This window comes from Carcharodon carcharias, chromosome 20 (genome assembly GCF_017639515.1).
Source record: "Carcharodon carcharias isolate sCarCar2 chromosome 20, sCarCar2.pri, whole genome shotgun sequence".
In the NCBI taxonomy this organism is placed as follows: Eukaryota; Metazoa; Chordata; class Chondrichthyes; order Lamniformes; family Lamnidae; genus Carcharodon; species Carcharodon carcharias.
This window is the reverse complement of record NC_054486.1, coordinates 28,054,449-28,077,744: the sequence shown is the minus strand read 5'-3', so window position 1 is coordinate 28,077,744 and position 23,296 is coordinate 28,054,449. Positions and strand designations below refer to the sequence as shown.

General features: G+C 43.8%; 1 protein-coding gene across 15 annotated transcripts in view; it reads left to right on the top strand.

Moving 5' to 3' along the window:
• The window catches only part of rad51b (RAD51 paralog B), a 687,200-nt gene that overhangs the window by 426,401 nt on the left and 237,503 nt on the right, over positions 1 to 23,296 (top strand). For 13 of the 15 annotated variants that reach the window (XM_041214006.1, XM_041213995.1, XM_041213999.1 and 10 more), the window contains one exon: positions 9,881 to 9,959. The exons of 1 other annotated variant lie outside the window; for it this stretch is intronic. In XM_041214006.1, the coding sequence (XP_041069940.1) occupies positions 9,881 to 9,959 (79 nt within the window). Of the gene's footprint in view, positions 1 to 863; positions 1,065 to 9,880; positions 9,960 to 23,296 lie in introns of those variants that run through there. One more of the 15 variants, XR_005946234.1, reaches the window with a different exon arrangement.

The following is a 23,296-nucleotide window of genomic DNA, read 5'->3' as shown; positions in this document are numbered from 1 at the left end:
AGTGCCTACCCTGTCAAATCCCTTCAGAATCTTGCGGGCTTCAATGAGATCACTTCTCCTTCTTCTAAAGTCCAGAAAGTATAGGCCAATTTACTCAGCCTAGCAAGTACTATTTATGTCACACAAGTGCCATCACTGAACCCCCCACCATCAACATCCTGGAGGTTACCATTGACCAGAATCTTAAATGGACCAAGCATATAAATACTGTGGCTATAAGGGAAGGTCAGAACTTCACCTCCTAACTCTGCAAAGCCTGCCCACCATCTTCAAGGCACAAGTCAGGAGTGTGACGGAATATTTTCCAATTGCCTAGATGGGTAGTGCTGGCAAGACCAGAAGTTATTGTCCATCCCTAATTGCCCTTGAGAAGGGCTGTGCACAATTCTGTTACACATTGTGCACGATTATAAGAAGGACATAGAAGTACTGGAGAAGGTGCAAAAAAAGATAGGATATTAGCAGAACTGAGCAATTATACCTATCGGGAAAGATTGAACAGATGGAGGCTCTTTTCTCCAGAAAAGAGAAGTCTGAGATGGAGACCTGACAGGTATTTGAGATTATAAAAGGATTTGATAGGGTAAGCATAGAAAAAATGTTTCCACCTGCAAAGCAGGCCAGAACTCAGGAAGTTTAAATTTACAATGAGTTGCAGAATCCAGGCGATTCATGTAATTATTTGGTCATTATCACATTGCTGTTTGTGGGAGTTTGCTGTGCGCAGAATTGTTACTGTGTTTCCTCCATTACAACAGTGACTACTCTTAAAAGCACTTCATTGGCTGTAAGGTGCTTTGGAATGTCTTGATGTCATGAAAGGCACATATAAATGCACTTCTTTCACTCTTTGTTTAATTTAGGAACAGAAGGAGCCCTACCAAGACCATGGCCTAGCTGATTAGCTGCATTGCTGGCTGGCTGCTTCAGATAACACTACAGCATTCCAGAAATGAAGGTTCTGATAAAAGCATTCTTCATCATCGTGTAGCATTCCTGCTGGTTCACTCCAATAGCATACAGATCCCAATCCAAGCATAACGTCTCCTCGCAGACTTGTGCAGGTATATGTAGCTCTGCACTTTGTCGCTCGTACCAAACTCTGACCCTAATATTTATGCACTGGTAGGATCTGCGCACTGTGCCCTTCCAAATTCTTTCAGATGCCTGCACACACTACCATCTAGGAGATAGATATCAGTCCAAAATGATCTCTAGGAAGGTTTTTTTAACTATTATTTTCATTCGGCAATTTTTATATTTTATAGACTAATGCCCCAGTGCAGTACCGAGGGAGTGCTGCAGTGTTCAAAGTATGATCTTTTGAATGAGATGTTAAGTCAAGGGCATGTCCGCTGTCTCGGATTTCATTCTCTGCAATGAGTTGGCATTGAAAATTCAAACTTGCCATGCCACATTTCTGCTTACATGTTGTGCATTGCTTCCAATTTTTCCTCTTTCTTTCAATTTCTTTCAGATGAGATGTTAAACAGCCTGCCCTCTCTGGTGTGTTACAAATCAGATAGCCAGGTGGTGAAAGATAGAACTAGGGTAGTATTTGTACTTAAAAGCTTGTAAATGTATAAAGACACACATTATATATCATGCACCTCCAAACCTGACAACCACAGTTTCAGCCGGCTCAATGGCTACATATGTATCTAAATGCTGTGGCCATTTTAATACTGTGGCTACAAGAGCAGGTCAGAGCTGGGAATTTTGCAGTGAGTAACTCACTTACTGACTCCCCAAAGCCTGTCCAGCATCCACAATGCAAAAGTCTGGCGTGTGATGGAATACCCTCCACTTGCCTGGATGACTGCAGCTCGAACAACACTCAAGAAGCTCGACACCATCCAGGGAAAAGGAGCCCACTTGTTTGACATCCCAACCATCACCTTAACACTGACTCCCTCCACCATCAGCATAGCACCATCTGCAAGATGCATGGCAGCAATTTACCAAAGCTCCTTTGATAGAACCTTCCAAGCCTATGACCACCTCCACCTAAAAGGACAAAGGCATTGAGAACATTACCACCTGTAAGTTCCCCTCCAAGCCACACGCCATCCTGGCTTAGAACTGTATCATCGTTCCTTCACTGTCAGTGGGTTAAAATCAAGGAACTCCCTCCCTAACAGCACTGTGGGTGTACCTACGTAACATGGTCTGTAGTGTTTCAAACTCTTGCAAGTACAAACCCATTTCCATCTGTTTCAGATGAAGTTACATTGTTTCATAGTTTGCCATTGTGAGATTTGAACTCTTGATCTTGGGGTTACAAACCCGGTACCATAACCACTTGGCTATTTAGGCCAAGCCTGTAGTGGTTCAAGGTGGCAGCTCACCATCACCTTCTCAAGGGCAATTAGGCATGAGTAATTAATGCTGGCCTATCCAGCGACGCCCACATCTCAAGAATGATATATAAAAGTAAGCACAGATGAATCCCCTGTTAATGCCCATCACCTGAATATAATTAAACCCAGTTGGCGTGCAATTACAAGGCATTCATAATAGATTCCATGTCATTGTTTACAGAAGAGCAGGAGAGTTCCACCAAGCTCCAGGTAATCCAACAAACCAAATCCATAACAGGCACTAGCAGGCTTTTAAGCATATGGAATCCCGCCACCCAGAGCATCAATCAAGTGATAGACCTTCACCCTTCGACAATGAATGCTGACAGGCTATCTGACTGTGGAAGACCACAATTGGGCATGATCCTTTCCTCATCCAACATTCACACACATGACATCAAGGTCATTGCAGAGTCTCCAGGAAAGCCAGATTTATTGAGTCAATTGTAGCATCCCAGCTAAAGCCAGAGAACTCAGCCTTGGAGCAAAGGTCACTCTGGTCTGTATATGAGGAAAAGATTCTAATTTCATTTCTTGTTTCTCTATGGGAATTCACTGATTGAAGACAAACACAAATCACAAATGAGTGAAGGATGACCAGAGTGAAGCATTGACACTGGTGGGAACCCCAGGTGAAGTGAGTAACACAGGAGTGTTCTGGTGCTTTAATAATGGAATAAAATACCACAGAAAGCTCAATATGTAATAATGACAGTTCCACTGGAGGAGCTCAGCACATAGCCCCATGTGCACTGAGCCATACAGGTCCAGTAGGCCCCAGGTTCGATCCCTGACTGTGCTGAGTTAGCTGACTTCAGTATGTTGGCATCACTTGTGATTCCATGAGTGACCTCCATGCTTGGGCTAGAGAAGGGAAAAGTACAGCCAAAGATCCCATGCCCAATAACTATTCAATGAGTGCTACCTGTTTTATAAAAAGCATTAATGGAATGTGTGCATTGCTAGTAATGCCATTTATTTATTCTCCATCCTTAGATTCATTGGCAAGGAGGTCTTGAGATGCAGTGGGTAGTGTCCCTGCCTCTGAGCCAGAAGGTCTGGGTTCAAGTCCCACTCCAGGACTTGATGGCCAGCAAAAAGTTATATCGCAGCCAAACAGGTTGAGTATCAACTTGTAAATCCTCTCAACGTACATTAGTGGCTGGCGGTAAGAGAGGGAGAGTTTCCTGGTCAGCCATGTGATGGAAAGAAAATTGGATTGCCATCACTATTCACAGCTCTGGACTACAACATGCACAAAAGTGTTTGTTGCCACGGCAACACGACTCCTTAGGGGACCGGTTGGCTCAGTAGGCTGGACGGCTGGTATGGATTACATTGGTGCCAACAGCACGGGGTTTCATCCCCAGTCCGGCTGTGGTGGATTTGGGACCCGCCTCCTTGCCCTAATTGTGGTGGAGGTCATGGCACTATGGACCAGACCTGCCTTTGGGCAAAGAACTGAAGAAGATTCATTCACAGGAATGAATCTTCTTGTCCTTGTCATTGGCAAGACCAGTATTTATTGCCAATTGTGGACATCCTTGAGAAGGTGGTGGTGATCGCTGCAGTTCGTGTAGTGAAGTTACTCCCAAAGGTAGGAAGTTATATGATTTTTGAGCCACTGGCAATGAAGGAACAACAATATATTTCCAACTCAAGATAGTTTGAAGGGGAACTTGAATATAATGGTTTTCCCATGCACCCACTGGCCTTTTAAATGGAGTTTGAGAGGTGGTACTGGAGAGAGTGTGCATAATATATACACAGAATTGTCTGTTGAGGTTAGAACTTTGATACTCTCTTCAGTTGAATAGGGTGCCAATCAATGCCTGGACTCTCATGTGACGAATTGCTACTTTGAATATCAGCAAGTTTGCAGATTAGAACCAGCAGGAGCCAATACCTTGAGGATGAAAGGACAAGTTCACTGGAACAATCGAGAACTGACAGTAAGCATCAGGACATCGCTCTGTGACTCGGGTACTGAGTTTTAGTACTCATCAGCTGTGCTCACCCGTTAAAGAGGAGGAAGCTCAAGCTTGTGAGCTGCAGCAATCTGACTTGACCTTATTAATGCAACAGGAGCTATTAAATCCCCAAGGAAACAGACTTTCCGAGGCTTTTTGTTTTTCCATTTAAAGTATAAATGGCTTTGTACCTGCAGAGATGTGTGTATTTTAAGCACGGCAAGTCAAGCAGCTAATCCTTCCTCTGTTGTATATGTGGGAACTGGATGTCGCTATGACCTTCCCCCTGCAAACGACAATAAAAGGTCTGGAATTGCATCTCACTGACAGATGGGTTGCATTCAGCATTCAACTACTTAGAGCAAGGGGGAGAGAGGGCAAAAGAACAAAACAAGAAAGGCTTGTCAACGCCTCCCAGTGCAGCAAAAAGATCTTAGCCACATTCACTCTGCACTGAGATTAGATTTAGGAATCACAGTCCACTATTGAGAAGTTGGTGGGTGGGCCCTTCCACCATGGCTCAGTTGGCAAAGCAAGTGTGTTACCCAAATGTTTGCTGATCTGTCAGTACCCCTGAGTCAGTGAAAAATCAGTCAGAAAGATTAGGAGTGATCTAATTGAGGTGTTTGAGATGATTAAAGTATTTGATAGAGTAAATAGAGAAAAACTGTTTCACCTGGTGGGGGAGTCCAGCACAAGGGGATAACCTTAAAAGTAGAGGCCATTCAGGAGTGATGTCAGGAAGCACTTGTTCGCATGAAAGGTGGTGAAAAATTGGAACTCTGTCCCAAAAAGCTGGGAGGCTGAGGATAAGTTGAAAATTTCAAAACCAATTGATCCTTGCTAGGCAAGGAAATTAAAGGGTTACACGCTTTACCTGAATTCTTTCCTTACAGAAGGTGGACTGAATAAACACTGGACCAAGACGCAAAACAGACTTCATAATAATAATTCAAATAAGATATGTGAACAACAGTATACAATTGTATAGAACGATATATTTTCTTTTGCTCTGGTTAATGGCAACACAGCAACTTATCTCTCTAAATATCTCTCTAAAGGTTGATGACCTCTGAGATAATCTTCTCAATCTGCATCTTTGAAATGCAGATGCTCTTTTTTTGTGTTCTGCAAAATTAACAGACACTCAGGCCGGGATTTTCTGTGCCCGCCTGTGTCGTGTGTGTTCGTTGGCATTATCAGTATGCAATCATCTGCTGAGCCTGCCGATGGCAGGTCACGTTCTCCACCGTTGGACATCGGGAACCTCATTGTAATACATCAGCATATCATTATTAGGTTAGCCCACTGGAATCAGCCCACACCCCCAGCTGGATCATCCACCCACGTAGGCAGAAAAACACACTGACACATTTCACCACAGCACATAAGCGACATGCACCTGGCAGGTTGCACTTTGTTTGGGACTTCAAGGTTTGTTTGCCTACCATGCTTCAGTCAGCGCTCGAGGTCATCAGCGCCAGGCTTCACAAACAACCACACATCACTTTTAGGGGGGCTGATAGGCAGGTCTCTACCTAACAGATCAGCCATATGTGGGTGGCTTTTCAATGGCTGCAGGGCTAGGGCTTGCTGGGCGAGGGGGAGAGAAGCGGTCTCAGGCAAGGGAAGAGGCTGCAGAACGTGAGCTGTACTGGGGATGGCAGGTAACCTATGGTGTGTGTGGGGTCACGTTGACCTGTGCAAGCATCCTCAAGGTACTGAGGGCTGAGGAGGCAGTCTCCAGAGGGGATGAGACCAGATAGACATGTGTGAGAATGGGTGGTGATGTCCCTTGAGCTGGCAGTGAGTGAGATGCTAGTGAATGTGTGATGGGCTTGAGTGTGAGAGTTTAGAGTTTAGAGATGGTTGCCATACCCTGGCTGCGCAGATCCTCTATCTGCATTAGATGGCCAACCTTTTCTGTCGAGCACTGGCACTGATCATCAGTGCCACCGCCTCCCAAGCCTGGTTGGTCACTCTGCTGTCCATCCTGTGGCCAGAGTGGGGTGGAGGACATCATGGCAGGCCTCCATGGCGTCCAAAAGGCGTTCCATTGACGTGTCACTAAAGCTGGGGGCTGTAGTCTTTTTGCCTTTTGTGGACATCTTTTCTGCAGTGGTTGTGGCCTGGAAGCACTGAGAGATGTGCATGTGGCTGGACTTTAAATATGGCACCCAGTTTGATGAAGTGGCGAGGTGATGGCGTGGCGGGTGAATGAGAGCTCACCCACCGTTGAAACGGCATGTTTCCTAGGAATGCATAACTAATGCAGCAGGTTTGGGATGATACAGCACGAAAACCCGCCATTGTGGCTGGCAGGTAAAACATTGTTTTACCCGTCCCCTACCGCACTTAGTGCAAATTTGGGATGATTCCGCCCCCAGTGACTCAAAGAGGGAGAGAGAGAGACTGCACTTGACTCTGAATATCTCAGTGGTGCATTGGCCCAAAGAGAAGTCAAGCAAAGTTACTACCCTGTGATGGGATTCTACCCATTGGATATGGGAGAAGGACACCCTCTAACACCTGCCCAGCTATGCCCCCATTGGCTTTCCACTGGCTGAATAGAATAGAATTGCACTGTAGAGGTTCCAGTGTTCCCAGACACTGCCACCACCCAACAGAATGAGATGTTTTATTGTACATAGAAAGTTAGAAAATTGGGTCAGGAGTAGGTCATTCAGCCCTTCGAGCCTGCTCCGCCATTCAGTATGATCAAGGCTGATCATCTATCTCAATGCCACACTCCTGCGCTCTCCCCGTACCCCTTGATGCCTTTAAAGTCCAGAGATCTATCGACTTCCTTCTTAAATAACTTCAGTGACTTGGCCTCCACAACCTTCTGTTGTAGAGAATTCCATCGGTTCACCACCCCCTGATTGAAGAAGTTTCTTCTCATCTCAGTCCTAAATCGTCTACCCCATATCCTGAGACTGTGATCCCTTGTTCTAGACCCACAAGGAAGAGGAAATATCATCCCTGCATCCAGTCTGTCCATCCCTGTCAGAATTTTATACGTTTCAATGAGAACCCCTCTCATCCTTCTAAACTTCAATGAATACAGGCCTAGTCGGCCCAATCTCTCCTCATACAACACTCCTGCCATATCAGAAATCAGTCTAGTGAATCTTCGCTGCACTCCCTCTATGGCAAGTATGTCCTTTCTTAGGTAAGGAGACCAAAACTGCACATAGTACTCCAGGTGTGGTCTTGTGTGGTCTCACCAAGGCCATGTACAGCTGCAGTAAGACATCCTTGCTTCTGTATTCAAGTCCTCTCACAATGAAGGCCAGCATACCATTTGCCTTCTTAACTGCTTGCTGCACCTGTGTGCTTGCTTTCAGTGATTGGTGTACAAGGACACCCAGGTCACTTTGTACATCAACATTTCCCAATCTATCACCATTTAAATAATACCACCATTCTGTTTTTCTTACCAAAGCGGATAACTTCACAATTATCCATGTTATGCTGCATCTGCCATGTATTTGCCCACTCTCTCAACCTGTCTAAATCGTCTTGAAACCTCTTAACACTGCCCCCGCACCATCGTTCACATTCTCACCAAGTTTCGTGTCGTCAGCAAACTTTGAAATATCACATTTGGTTCCCTCATCCAAGTCATTGATATATATTGCGAACAGCTGGGGCTCAAGCGCTGATCCCTGCAGTACCCCACTAATCACCATCTGCCACTCTGAAAAAGACCCATTTATTCCCACTCTCTGTTTTCTATCTGTTAACCAATCCTCAATCCATGCCAATATATTACCTCCAATCCCATGCGTTTTAATTTTACACACTAACCTCTTATGTGGGACTTTATCAAAAGCTTTCTGAAAATTCAAGTACACCACATCCGCTGGCTCTCCCTTATCTATTCCGCTAGTTATATCCTCAAAAAATTCCGGTAGGTTTGTCAAACATGATTTCCCTTTCATAAGTCCAAGTTGACTTTGTCTAACCCTGCATAACTGTAACTGGTATAAATATAATTAGCTAAGGATAACTAATACTTCAGCCAACTTTCTGTAAGCAGGCAAGCTATGTGCTGCTGGCTTACAGCTAAGAAAAAAATATTATGTACAACCTTAGCAGTTAATCCTTACATGCAGAATCTAGCATGGCAGAAATATTATAAATTTTTTTAAAAAGTTCTAAAAGGCAATAAAATCTGTTTTGCTACATTTGTGCCACAAACATGAACCTGGAATCAATGCTGTAACTTTGCTGTTGTTGGAATTGTTTATTACCATCCAGTTGATGCGCATTATCAAATATTATCCATACTTGAGAAGTGCTTGCATTTATATAGCACCTTTAATATCGCAAAATATCCCATGGTGTTACACAAGAGCCTGATCAGACAAGTATCTGCACCCAGCTAATAGAGGAGATACTAAGAAAGAACACTTTTCGTTTAGTTAGTGCCACAGAATGCCTCAGAACGTTTGCAGCCAATGAAGTACTTTTGAAATGTAGCCACTGTTGTAATGTAGGAAATTATGGGGCAGTTGAGCATAAGTTTGGGAAAAAAGGTTGGCTTTAAGACATAGAATATAGCAGGAGGTTGCTACTGATGCAAAAAGGTTTAGGAAGAAAATTATGAAACTTGGGACCTAAGCAGCTGCCATGGACGGAGTGATGCAAATTGGGGCTACGCAAGATGCCATAATTGGAGGAACGCGGGGATCTGATGACATCAAGGCAGTGAAGAGGTTGAGAGGGGTGATGGAGAGGTAGAGCTGGCTGTCTCAAGGGTACATGTGGAAAGTGATCCTACGTTCGTGGATAATGTCATAAAGGTGCAGCTTGTAATTGGAAAAGTGGGGGAGACCAAGAATGGACCCTTGGAGGATTCCAAAAGTGACAGTGTGGATGGGAAGGGAAACCTTGGGTGGAGATACACAGGGTGGATGAGTCTTCAAGGACAACACAATGCGCAATTTAGGAAATTTATGAAGACCAGACCATGGCTGATGCGAGAAATGAAAATGTCTCAGTCTGTGTTGGGAGATGCTCTTCTGAGGTTGGGTTAAGGCATGGAGTGGCAGGAACATTATTCCAAGCCCAGGTGTTAGCTGGCCTGAGGGAGGCAATTTGATTTAGTCTCTAAACTAAAACCATATTTGGCCAGCGATGTGTACAATGGTCAATGTAGAGGGAGCTTTATTCTAACCTGTGCTGTTCACTGGTAGCCATGCCTTTAGTTGTGCAGGCCCTAATGTCTGAAGTATCTGCTCGGAGTGCTTTAACAGTTTGTGTCAAAGGCATGAAAGGTCCACAGTATGAACAGTCCTCAAAGTGAACAGCATATTTATTAAAGTAACTTACTCCCACACTCTCCACAGCTAACAGATGACAATCTTTGATATTGTATTTACTCTGGGCTATAGAACAATGCGTTTTGGTAATTTTTGATACCGCTTGGAAGCAGGCAGAATTAGTGCAAGAGACAACTATTGCTTTTTGCAAATTAATGTTTTTGAAGACCCTTCACTCTTGTTACCTCCAACTCAGCATCTCTTATACGCTGTTCTGTTGCAGATGATCATTGCAAAGTCTCCACTCGCACCATTTGCTGTGTTTATTTTCACCATTCAGGATGCGGGTCTTGCTCTGCAAGGTAGGAACCTTTTGACAAGTTCAAACTCTTAATGACTTATGAGATTTGAAATAGGAAACCACGCTTTCATAATCTGTTATAAAATAAATGAACAGCATTATCTGAAGTAAAGGGATAATATACCCCTTACTCTGTACTGTACAGGGACAGTTAAATCTGGAGTAAAGGGTAATACCTTTTTATTCTGTATCATACAGGGGCTGCATTATCAGAAGTAAGTGGTAATATATTTTACTGTATATGAATATTATGTTACTGTAGTTATAATAGCAGAATTATTTGCTGATGGGACCGTTTTGTAATTGTAGTTACATTAGTATTTGCCATAAACTAGTCAATGTTCCATGGATCATTCAACTATTTTTGTTGATTATTCTTATTTGGTTATATTAGTCTGGGTAAATAGAAAAGGGCTCCTTGTGCGCTTGTGGTCCTGCAGTGCTCCTGGTTCTGGTCCTATTATGGATGGGTTGAGCATCTCGTTCCATGACCTGTTTGGCCTGGTATAATCAACTCTATAGCAGAGATGTTGGTGGGACTTTTAAGACTGAATTCAAAGTATTTACAGCACAGAAACAGGCCATTCAACCCAATGTTTATGCTCCACATAAGCCTTGGCCCTCTGTAATTCATCTTCACCCAATCAACATATCTTTCTATTCCTTCTTCCCTCATGTGCTTATTTAGCTTCTCCTTAAATACATCTATACTATTCATCTTAGTAGCTTGCTGTGGTAGCAAGTTTCACAGTCAAATCACCCTCTGGGTAAAGAAGTTTTTCTTGAATTACCTACTGGATTTATTAGTGCCGATCTTTTATATGTATAGTCCATAGGTCTGGTCTCTCTCATGTCATGATAATGAAAGAAAAACACCAAATTGCATCTGGAAATATTGGACTTTAAAAAATAAGACATGAGTTTTTAAAAATACACACAAGCCACTGGCTGGAATGCTGCAGGGTGACTCCCTAAGAGGTAATAGAACCCCACCCTGTTGGCAGACAAGGTACTTCTAAAGATATTCAAAAACTAATTGCTCCCTCCAGTAGAGACAATGGGAGATGAGTATCATCTCATCAAGAAATCCTGTGAGCAATGCCCAGACAGATTTATGAATTCGTTTTCCACTTGGAATATACAAAGAAGGGGTTAAAAGTGAGCTGAAAAGCTGCCCCTGTGTCTGTCTGTTGGCGGCTGTTCTGAGAGAGAGCAAGTGCTGGAAGTTTGACTCAAAAGTAATAGCCATACCCCTGCAAATCGCCATTTTGCAGATATCCCAATCCCTCTCCCTCTCTACTGAATTCAACACCACTGGAACCTCGAACCTGACTATTCGTCTACTCGAATCACAACGGCCACAACGCCCAATCACCCTCTCCCCACGAGTCAAAGACTGTTCCATATACCTTTTTTTATATGTATACCGCACACATATATTCACTTACTTCAAGCTAAATTTTTACTTTTAATCTGTATGACAGTATATGCACGTATTTTATCTTTTTTTATCTTTAAAAATTGTTAATAAACTCAGTCTTATCTTTAACTGAAAAAAATCTGTTCAAATTGCCTCCTTCAAAACCAGAACGATTGGGTTTGGGAGAAAGGTATCCGCTAAAGGGAACCTTTTTAGATTAGATCTTGTTGTGACCAACAGAAATGGAGGAAGCTGAATAAAGGGAGCCAGTTTGTCCCTCCTCACCCAGGGCATAACAATTTGGGGGTGTCCCAGCCATCGGTGATAAATTGAGGAGTCTTGCCTGGATCAACAACTTTGGGGAACCTCACCTGGGCGTGGGACGTAACAAATTGGAGCGCTTGTCAGTGATTTGAACAAACTAGGGGTTCAGAGTCTGGTATACTTTTTACCCACAGATGAAACAAACGAATTAGAGTAGGGAAAGTAAATTGTCCTTGTGAAATCAATTTTTTTAGGAACTGCAAAACATCTTTCTTGAGTCTATAATACTGAAGTGTTAAAATGTCCACTTTTGGTGCCAGTACCTTTCTAGCAGAACCAGAAGCAGTTACTTCTAAAAGTTCTGTCCCTTAAACAGTTAAAAGAGTTGGCAAGGCATTTAGGATTAAAATTTCGGCCGGAAGCCAAAAAACCTGAAATCTTAAAAGGGGTGGCCACTGGTCTACAGCTGGAAATTGAAGACGAAGAAATGGATAGCATAGCAGTAGAGAGATTAAAATTGGTTAAGTGGAAATTAGAATTTCAGGAGAGAGAAAATGAAAGGGAATGTCAAGAAAGGATTCAAAAGGAAGAGAGAGAATTTCAGGAGAGAGAAAAGAGGGAGAAAAGGGAGTGTCAACTAAAACTGTTTGAACTGAGGAGCAGGCATCCCACTGGGTCCCTTGAAGACACACTTATTTGGACTTAAGGGTTGGGGCAACGGGGTCTGCTCATCTAATCCCCAAGTTTGATGAAGCAGAGGTGGAAGCCTTCTTTATATCTTTTGAGTGCTTAGCACAGCAGTTAAAGTGGCCAGTCCAACAGTGGTTCCCAGTACTGCAGAGTAGGTTTTCAGGGAAGGCTCACGAGGTTTTCACCCTGCTGCCTGAGGAAAGTGTCATTGACTATGAAGCAGTAAAAAGTGCTATATTTAGTATGTATCAGTTAGTACTGGAGGCGTACTTTCAGAAACTCCGTACCCTCAGGAAACGGCCTGACCAGACGTACCTGGAATTTGAAAGGCTTAAACAACTTGCTTTTGAACAGTGCGCATGGACACTTAAAGAAGCCACTTACGAAAAGCTCCAGTAAAATAATTCTCCTTGAGGAATTTAGAAACTCCCTACCCTTTTCAATAAGAGCACACCTGGAGAGCAGTGGGTCACAGGGGCCAGGCAGGCAGCCACAATGGCCGACAATTATGAGATTTTCCACAAACCCTTGTTACAGAAGAGACTCTCCCCGAGTTACCCCCAACCAACTGGAAGGATAGAGGCAGTGGGTGGGGGGGGGGGGGAGGTGGCGGGAGTGATAGAAAACTGAGCACCCATGGGAGAGAAGAAAATTCTGGGGACTCTCCTCCTCAGGACAGAAAGGGTGGCGCTGAAATGAAAAGTGAAGCCAAGAAAGTAGGGCACATCTGAGCTAACTGCTACGTTATGGGAAAAACCAGTGGGATTGATCAGGGCACATACACCCCTTGCAGAGAATGAGCGTCAACCAGAGAACATAGCAGACCAGGCTATGGCTCTGACTGCTGCTGTGAATCCCTGTAGGGGCATTCCTGAGAGTGTGGATGAGGTTACACAAATCCCTGAGGGTTACTGAGATTCTATGTCCGATTTCATTTCCTCAGGGTGAGGTGAGTAAGCCTGTAGTAATACTGAGAGATACAGCGGCTGGCCAGATTCTACTGATGGGAAATGGCATGACCTTTTCACCAGAGAGTGCCATAAGTGCCAAAGTGCCGGTAAAGGGGATTGAGGAGGGTACATGCCTATTGCCCTATACCGGATCCTTCTGAAGTGTGACATTGTATCAGGGCCAGTGACTGTGAGAGCCATCCCCAGTTTGCCAGTGGACAGGGTTTACCTGCGCCTTGGCAATGACCTGGCAGGATCAAAGGTAATAGCATCTGCAGTGGTCTCAGAGAAGCCCACTGAGGTCAAGAAGACTGAACAGCTGCAAGAGAAAGTACCTGGCATTTTCCCAGACTGTGTGGTAACCTGGTCTATGGCCTGACAAGCTCCAACAGAGAAAGCTCAAGTGACACTGCAGACAGAAGACCCAGTTATCTGAAACCTTTTTCGGGAGTCTAGAAGATCCTAATGAGGTGATAAACAAATGTTCCTTGGTAGCGGCCCAGCAAGCTGACCCACATTTAAAAATATTAGCTCAGACTGCCCACAATGAGGCTGAGGCAGAAGCAGTCCCTGAATGCTACTACATTAAAAATGATGTGCTGATGAAGAAATGGAGATGGACAGACCTGCAAATGAGGAGTGGACAGTGACCCACCAGGTGGTAGTGCCGCCAAGATACCGTGGGGAAATCCTGCGGCTAGCTCACAAAATTCAGATAGCTGGGCATGTCGGTATATGCAAAACCCAATCCCGCATCAGCCAGCATTTCTTTTAGCTGCACCTCCACAGGGACATAGTCAGGTTTTGCAAAACCTGCCACAACTTGCCAAATTGTGGGAAAACCCCAACCTGCAATACGACCTGCACCTCTGGTTCCTGTGCCAGCTTTTGGGGAACTATTCAGCAAGGATCAGTGGACCATGTGGGGCCCCTACCCAAAACAAAAGGGGGCCACAGGCATATCCTTACTACCATGGATGTGGCTACCCGCTTCCCAGAGGCTGTTCCCCTGTGAGTCATGTCTGCCCAAACAGTGGTGAGGGAATTGACCCAATTCTTTACCAGGTATGGTCTGCCCACTGAGACCTAGTCGGACCATGGCTCAAATTTCATGTCCAAGATATTCCAGGAAGTCATGGGTAACCTGGGTGTGACCCAACTGAAAACTTCAGCGTGTCACCCCCGCAGTCCCAGCAGGTGCTAGAACGGCACCACAAAACCCTAAAAACAATGATCAGGGCACACTGCCATGCGTACCACCATGACTGGGATAAAGGACTAGATTTCCTTCTGTTCGCTAATGGGGGTTCACCCAATGAGCCCACCAGGTTTACTCCATTTGAATTAGTTTATGAGTACCAAGTGCAAGGGCCTCAAACTAATCACGGAGAGCTTTTTAGAGCAGGAGGAGGAGCTCTCCATCTCAGTTTACGTAACCGTGTTCTGGGAGAGGCTCATGAGAGCCTGGGAGATGGCCCGAGAGCACTTGAAATTCTCCCAGACGGCTATGAAAAAACAGGCTGCAGACATGCCAAGACCTGAACCTTTCAGCCAGGAGAATGTGTGTTAGAGCTCCTACCAATACCAGGTGAACACTTACAGGCCTGGTTCAGCGGCCTGTTCAGAACAGCAACGCAACGCGGGGAAGTGAACTATCTAATTGAGACCCCAGATCAGGGGAAAAGCCAAGATTGTGACATGTCAACATGATAAAGTGATATCATGCCGAGAAGGGAACAAGCAAGTAATGGTCTGTCCCAGTGCCACCGCCCTAGAGGAGGAGGATAGCAGTGGGGATGAGTTGGAGGGAGATGTGGTTGAGGCCCACAATGAACCTTCTACTACTGGGCTAACCAATATAGAAATACTAAACAAAAACAAAAACAGAATTACCTGGAAAAACTCAGCAGGTCTGGCAGCATCGGCGGAGAAGAAAAGAGTTGATGTTTCGAGTCCTCATGACCCTTCGACAGAACTTGAGTTCTGTCGAAGGGTCATGAGGACTCGAAACATCAACTCTTCTCCGCCGATGCTGCCAGACCTGCTGAGTTTTTCCAGGTAATTCTGTTTTTGTTTTTGTTTTGGATTTCCAGTATCCGCAGTTTTTTTGTTTTTATTAATATAGAAATACTAGCCAATTTAGACTCCTTGTTCTCCCATCTAGGTGCAGAACAGCGAGCAGACCTGATGAGGCTGCTCACTGCATTTAAAGGCTTGTGCAGAGACAAGCCAGACTGCACTACCCTAGCCCTACACAATGTAGATGTGGGAAAGGCCCCTCCCATAAGACAACATCCCTATCATCTAGGCCCAGAGAAGCTGGCCCAATTTGTGGAGGAGATTAACTACATGCTGGAGCACCAACTAATAGAGCCTAGCAATAGTCACTGGAGCTCCACACTTGTGCTCGTGCCCAAGCCGGACGACTCCACAAGGTTCTGCATTGACTACTGAAAAGTTAATGTTTGACCCGAGCTGACTCCTGCCTGATACCCCGGCTGGAAGACTGCATGGAGAGGGTAGGTAAAGCAGCCTACATTACAAAGATAAATTTACTCAAGGAATATTGGCAGGTTCCCTTCACAGCCCGTGTGAAGGAAACCTCCACCTTCATAACTGCAGACGGGTTATACCAGTGTCGGGTTATGCCATTTGGACTCCAAAATGCCCCGGCTACCTTGCAAAGGTTTTTAAACCAGGTAGTGGTGAGCTTACCCAATTGCGTCCTGTACCTTGATGATCTCCCAGTGCACAACGACACCTGGGAAAACCACCTAGAGCAACTGGAAGTCCTCTTTCAGAGAATACAGTCAGCTGACCTAATGGTCAATCTTGCAAGAGCAAGTTCGCTAAGGCTAAAGTGACCTATCTAGGACACATAGTTGGTCAAGGACAGATACTCCCCAGAGTTGCCAAGGTACAAGCTGTAGCACAGTTTCCCATTCCCACCACAAAGCAGAAAGTCATGAGGTTCTTGGGGATGTGTGGGTTCTACCGCAAGTTTGTCCCAAATTTTAGCACAGTAGACTCCCTGCTAACAGACCTATTACAGAAAAAAGCAAAGGTAGTATGGACTGAGAAATGCCAGTCAGCCTTCGAAAAGCTGAAGGCCATTTTAATAGGCGAGCCCGTGTTTACGGCCTCGGTCTTTAATCAGGCATTTAAAGTAGCCATTGATGTGAGTGACATCGGGGTAGGGGCAGTTCTCCTCAGGAGGACAAACCCGGAATAGAGAGACCAATCAGGTACTTCTCTAAAAAGCTCAACAAGCATCAGAAACAGTACTCCACTGTAGAGAAGGAGACCCTCGGTTTATTACAGGCCCTCAGTCACTTTGAGATACATGTCTGAAATGGGTACAGAGAGACCAGAGTCTTTACCGACCACAATCCATTAACTCTTGTGGAAAAATTTAAGACCCAGAATGCCAGGTTGTTCCGTTGGAGTTTGTCCCTTCAGCCATACCACATAAATATCACCCACATCCCTAGGAAATAAAATATTGACCATTGCTGAAAAATGAATGTGTGTATTGGAATGTTTTGTTATTTATAAGTTTTTCCCTTTTTTGTAATGAAATGGGAATGAATCTCATTTCATTCCGGGAAGGAGGAGAAGTGTCATGATAATGAAAGGAAAACACCGAATTACGTCTGGAAATATTGGACTTTAAAAAAACAAGACCTGAGTTTTTAAAAATGCACACAAGCCACTGGCTGGAAGGCTGCAGGGTGACTCCCTAAGAGGTAATGGAATCCCACCCTGTTGCCAGACAAGGTACTTCTAAAGACATCCAGAAACTAATTGCTCCTTTTGTTAGAGACAATGGGATATAATGGAAGATGAGCGTCACCTCATCAAAAAATCCTGTGCGCAATGTCCAGTCAGATTTGTGAATTCGCTTCCCACTTGGAATATACAAAGAAGGGGTTAAAAATGAGCTGAAAAGATGCTCCTGTGTCTGTCTGTTGGTGGGTGTTCTGAGAGAGTGAGCAAGTGCTGGAAGTTTGACTCAGAAGTAACAGCCACAAACAGTACCCCTGCAAATCGCCATTTTTCAGGTATCCCGATCCCTCTCCCTCTCTACCAACTTCAACACCACTGGAGCCTCGAGTCAGACTATTCATCTACTTGAGTCAATTCTACTGGAATTTCGGATCGCGACGGTTACAATGCCCAATCACCAACTTCTCACGAGTCAAGGATTGTAACTCAAGAAAACCTGATCAAATTGGTTCCTACAAAAGCAGAACGATTGGGCCTGGGAAAAAGGTATCCGCGAAAGGGATCCTTTTCAGATTAAATCTTGTTGCAACCAACAGAAGGTACGGAGATGAATAAAGACAGGGAGCCAGTTCATCTATCTTCACCCAGGGCATAACAATTTGGGGGTGTCCCAGCAGACGGTGATAAATTGAGGGGCCTCGCGTGGATCAACAACTTTGGGGAACCTCACCTGGGTGTGAGTTTTAACATTCAGAACTGGAAACATTTTCTCTATGACTGCCCCATCATGTTCATGAATACCTCTGTCAGACTACCCCTCAGTGTTCTTATTTCTAGAGAAAAGATCTCCAGTTCCTACCGATTTTTTTTCTGGTAGATAAAACCTCTCAATTTTGAATCATCCTTGTAAATCTTTTTTGCACCTTTTCCAGTGTGTCTATGGGTTCAATTTTACGTGCCCCCACCAGGCATGTTTTCAGCAGAGGGGAGAGTGAGGCACGTAAAATACAGTGTGTTTCCACCCCACCAGCTACCTGCCCACCCCCAAGTTCGCCCCAGTAATATGAGGGTGGGGGTGGTGGGCATTGAAATTGGCAGCCTGTCCACCATATTTAAGTAAATAATCAAGGATCAATTGAGCTTGTTAACAAGCTAATTGATCCCGATAATACGCTCTCCACACCATACAGCCCTCTGTTGTAGATTTGGAAGAAATCCCAGTTATCCAGAAACATGTTGACAATTTTTCTACCAAAAACACAAAGCGAATTGTCCCCTTGGTTCACTGTGTGGGATAGTCCTCAGACAGTCTGCTGCAGAGCTGTAAAGTGCTTCAGTAAAACATTCAGGAATATTCTCTGGATGCAGCTGACTGTAGACTTATGGCTAGTTGTCATATATGACAACAGCTTTTGGTGTGTTACAGACTGCATCCCTGATTTTCATCATTTCATCATCAGTGACTGTGCCTTGAGCTGCCTGGGTCCTAAGCCTTGAATTCCCTTCTTAATTCTCTCCACCTCTCTCTCTCTCTTGCTCTCTCGTCCTTTAAGATAGTCATTAAAACCTCCCTTTTTGACCGAGCATTTGGTCACCTGTCCTAATATCTCTAATGTGGTTCTGTGTCAAATGTTGTTTGAAATTCATGCCTGTAAAGCACTTTGGGATGCTTTACTACATTAAAGGTGCTATATAAATGCAAGTTGTTATTAAAAGTTCCAAAATTGAGATTCAAGCAGGACCTGAATGTGAGGCTTGCTGAGCTGGGATAGCCTTACCTGAAACCCCTGCCAGGTAGTCTGCACGTGTAAACTTCAGATGAGGATAACATCGTGGATTACTTGTGGATGGACACTCAGGCAAGGTGCCTGAGTGCTGCTGTGGACAGTGAGAGGTCCTGCCTTAGGGAGAGGAGGAGCAAAATGTAGAGAAAAGAAAGAACTTGTATTTCTTTAATATCTGTTATGATCTCAGGTTACCCCAAAGCACTTCGCAGCCAATGAAGCACCTTGAAATGTAGTAATTGTTGTAATGCTGGAAATACAGCAGACAATTTGCTCATGTGAGGTTCTGCAAACAGCAATGTGATAATGACCAAATAATATGATTTGGTGATGTTGATTGAGGGATAAATATTGGCTAGAACACCAGGATAACCCCTTGTTCCTCTTCAAAATAGTGTCACGGCATTTTTTACATCCTTTTGAGAAGGCAGGTGAGGCCCCAAGTTGATGTCTAATCTGAAAGACATTAAAAGTAAGAGAAATAGTTGGAAGGAATGCTTAGTGTGTAAGCAGAAATGTGACATGGTGAATCTGAATTCAGGATGGAAAACTCACTGCAGGGAATGACAGTAAAAGCTGGCAGTATCAGTGGGAAAAGATGCCGTGCTGTCACTCTGCAACACCACTGGGACTTGGCAGAGAGACGAAGGAATTTTCACAGCACATCAGAACTTGATGAAGGAGGTAGGGCAGGAAAGAATGGGTCTTGCCCATGGTATGCAGGATTCTCACGTATGCTCTTCTATTCAATTAGAAGGAAGTAGCGATAGGGTTTCTCAGCATATTGCAGAACCCCAATCGTGGCAATCTCCACACACAAGACCTCTGACCGCACTGCAGAAATTAGCTTGGTGCCAGACATCAAACTGTAGGGATTATTCATAGAGCTTCGTAAAGTTTGAGGATACTGGACTTGGAAGAAACATAAGGTTACTTCAAAGAACAGGGGAATTCTTCCCGATGTCTTGACCAATATTTATCCATCAACTAACATCACTAAAAACAGTGTTTCCTCAAAATCATATTGCTGTTTATGGGATCATGTTGTACACAAATTGAGTCCTTGCATTTCCCACATTACAACAGTGACAGCGTGCCAGATGTAACTCTTTGATTGTAAAGCCTTTTGGTTGTGAAAGGTGTTATGCAAATGAAAGTTTTTTTTTAATTGAGAAGTTTTAACACATATTCCCAGAGTCTGATATTTTTGCAGTACTTCTGTGGCTCTTCCCAGTTTGTGCAGCTGGGACTGATTCTAACAGTATTGACTGCTCCCCCAGTGAAAGATAATAGCAGCAGTCACAGTGACTAATAGCCAGGACTGCTTATGAAACCACCGGGACTGGTGCAAACCCCTGAAGGTATTGAGCCATCATAATGGTGATCATCGTTAGTTACATGTAAGTAATACAGCAACTTCAGGTGAGAGGCAGATGCAGTTAAATACAGCCCTGCAAAAGTTGCTGTCGAGTTGCGCTGCTCCACATTTAGCTTTGTGAAAATGGCATCTTGTTGCCTGCCTCACCTTTGAAATGTAATGAATGGTGTGAAGTTGCAGTATTTGCATGGCAAATACAAACTAAACTCATCACAGAAAGTCAAGTCTTATTCATTGCACTCTAAATAGGCTGTGTTTGCTGCCAGTGCTGTGTATGCGCAGTTGTATGCGTGGCTGCCATCTTTATAGGGGTCAATGTATAGCAGCACATGTGTGCAGTAGCCATCTTTGTAGGGGGCAATGTACAACATGAACCCAGCTTATTTACTTTTAAGAACCGTTTACCATGGCTGTCAGTACTTTGCAAAATCATTTTTAGTTCTGCAATGCCATTAATTCATTGATCCTTCTTAAACCGAAGAGATTTGAAAACATGACAAAATATGCAGACGTTTTAAGCCAGGATTCTGCCCCTTCACTAAACCACTAGAATTAGCGAGCTCGGTACAGCATTGCAACAGTTTTCTTTCCTGTCTTGACTGAATCTTTCGGATCACTAAATATTTAGCAATAAACATTCGCATTCCTTTAAATTGCCAGATGACAGAAATCATTAAAGTGAGTTGAAGCATTGACATTCAGTAATGATTCTGGATTGTCCCTGTCACTCCTCGTAAAATACTGTACCACTTTCTCCAAGTGTCAATAAAATGCTTGTGAGCTAAATATTCTGAGCAACCTGCCGAATAAGTGATGTGTGCGAATCCACAAACTAAGAGCATGTTGCGATAACCGAATTAGAAAGCAAAGTTGGCTGTGTGCTGAGTAAACTAGTTTTTTTTTACTTGTTCATAGTATGTGGGCATCGCTGGATAGGCCAGCATTTATTGCCCATCCCTAATTGCCCTTGTTTAGAGGGCATTTTCAAGAGTCAACCACATTGCTGTGGGCCTGGAGTCACATGTAGGCCAGACCAGCTATGGACAGCAGGTGGATTTTTATGACAATCAACAATGGTTTCCTGGTCATCATTAGACTTTTAATCCCAGATACATATTGAATTCAAATTCCACCACCTGCCATGGTGGGATTCGAACCCGGGTCCACAGAGCATTACCCTGGATCTCTGGATTACTAGTCCAGTGACAATACCACTATGCCACTGCCTCCCTCAGTGTGTGATGTCATTGGATTTTTGCACATGTGCAGGCCAGTGCGCATCCATGGGCAGGTATCAAATGGCTATATTGCATTGGCAGGAGACATAGTGATCTAAATAACCTTGTCATAACATGATAAGTGTTAATTACTACCAGACAACCTCTCTGAAATTGGAGATTTAATATTACAAGTACAGAGTCTCATTCTTTAGGTATTCTTGTTGGAAATTTTAATAACGTCAAATTAAAATAAATCTGTTTCTTTTCTACCTCTTTTTATTTCTGTCTTCATGCAGTTTTTCTTTCCTTCTCTTTATTTTTCTTTCTGTACCTGATTTGATATTGAATTCACCCACTAATTTACACTGCTTTGTGCTGTTAATTTCAGAATTCTTCAGTCTGATTCATTAAGAAAATACCCTGTTGTTTGCTCTGTTTACTTAAGTTCCAAATGCCCTGTTTCCTTTGCTGCTGTTATCAACTGCACCTTCAGCAACATGCCACATAAAAATATTTATATAGCTGAATGTGCAAGGGCAACTCTAATCAATGGCAGACTCTGCTCAGTGCTCTGCCATGGAAAATTCTGGCCCAGTAAATCTGACACACAGTTTCATAGATGATTACAGGCTCCCAACAGCTCTGAACAAGTAGCCAGTCTTCACTATGGATGCCAAATCTGGCAGAATGTATTCCTAGAGGTTTCATTATTGGTACTGCCCCCCAGTCAAACAGTCTCTTTTCCCATCTTCGATGTTTTTATAATTAATAAACAAAAGTCTTAAAAGGACACTCCAAATTTTTAAAAATATCCATATGATATTTCTCCAGGCTTTCTCCCAGCAATTCTCTTCAGGAGATAAATCTTTAATTCCTGGAGCCTCGTAGACAATCCAGGAGGTTAGCAACCCTAGTCTTCACGTGCAAGCCTATACAAATGAGTACTAGTAAGGTCCTTTACCTTAACAAAAACAAGAATACCTGGAAAAACTCAGCAGGTCTGACAGCATCTGCAGAGAGGAACACAGTTAACATTTCGAGTCCGTATGAGCCTTCAACAGAACTAAGGAAAAATAGAAAAGAGGTGAAATATAAGCTGGTTTTGGGGTGGGGGGGCACAGTGCGACAGGTAGAGCTGGTTAGAGGGCCAGTGATAGGTGGAGATAACCAAAAGATGTCATAGACAAAAGGACAAAGAGGTGTTGGTTGTTGTGCATCCTTGCTGCTCTCAATTTTGGCTTCTTTTTAGAATCCACCCGCTCCCATTTTCTAACAAGAGTCAGTAGATGGGAAGCAATGTTATACCTGGGGCCTTCAATATGTATGTATGTGTGTGCGTGCGTGCTTGTGTGCCTGCACATGTAATTCACCAGCATAAAGCTTCATAAAGTCACCCCAGTCAGTGTGGAGCCCACGCTGCTATTTAAGCAAGCAGTATTTCTGACTGAGCATATGGCTTGCCTTTATTTTGTTTTCTTTTCAAAGAGTTTTGTCACGATAAACTGTAAACAGTCTATAGGGAGTAATTTAATGCAGTTCCCGCTCTGATTGCTCTTTCCGTTTAAGCTGAAACATTTCCCTTTCATTTTAAATGTTGGGTAAACAATGTTTAATGATCAACTCTCTATTCTTCACCCTGATGGATGCTTTGAGGAAACAGGAGATGACCAGCCTTCATTCAGCCACCATTTACAAGGCTATAGTGCTTTGGATTCAAAAGACGTAGCAGGTTAACCTTCAACCTTCTGAGGTTTTTGGTTAGAGCTCTGAAGGGTTTGCATCCCAAGTATTAACCTGATTGACCTGCTGTGTATTTGCAGCATGCTTCTATTTTTATTTTAAGATTTCCAACATTTCTCCATTTACATCTCAAGACACTGGATGTTCAGAGTTCTCATTGTCTGTC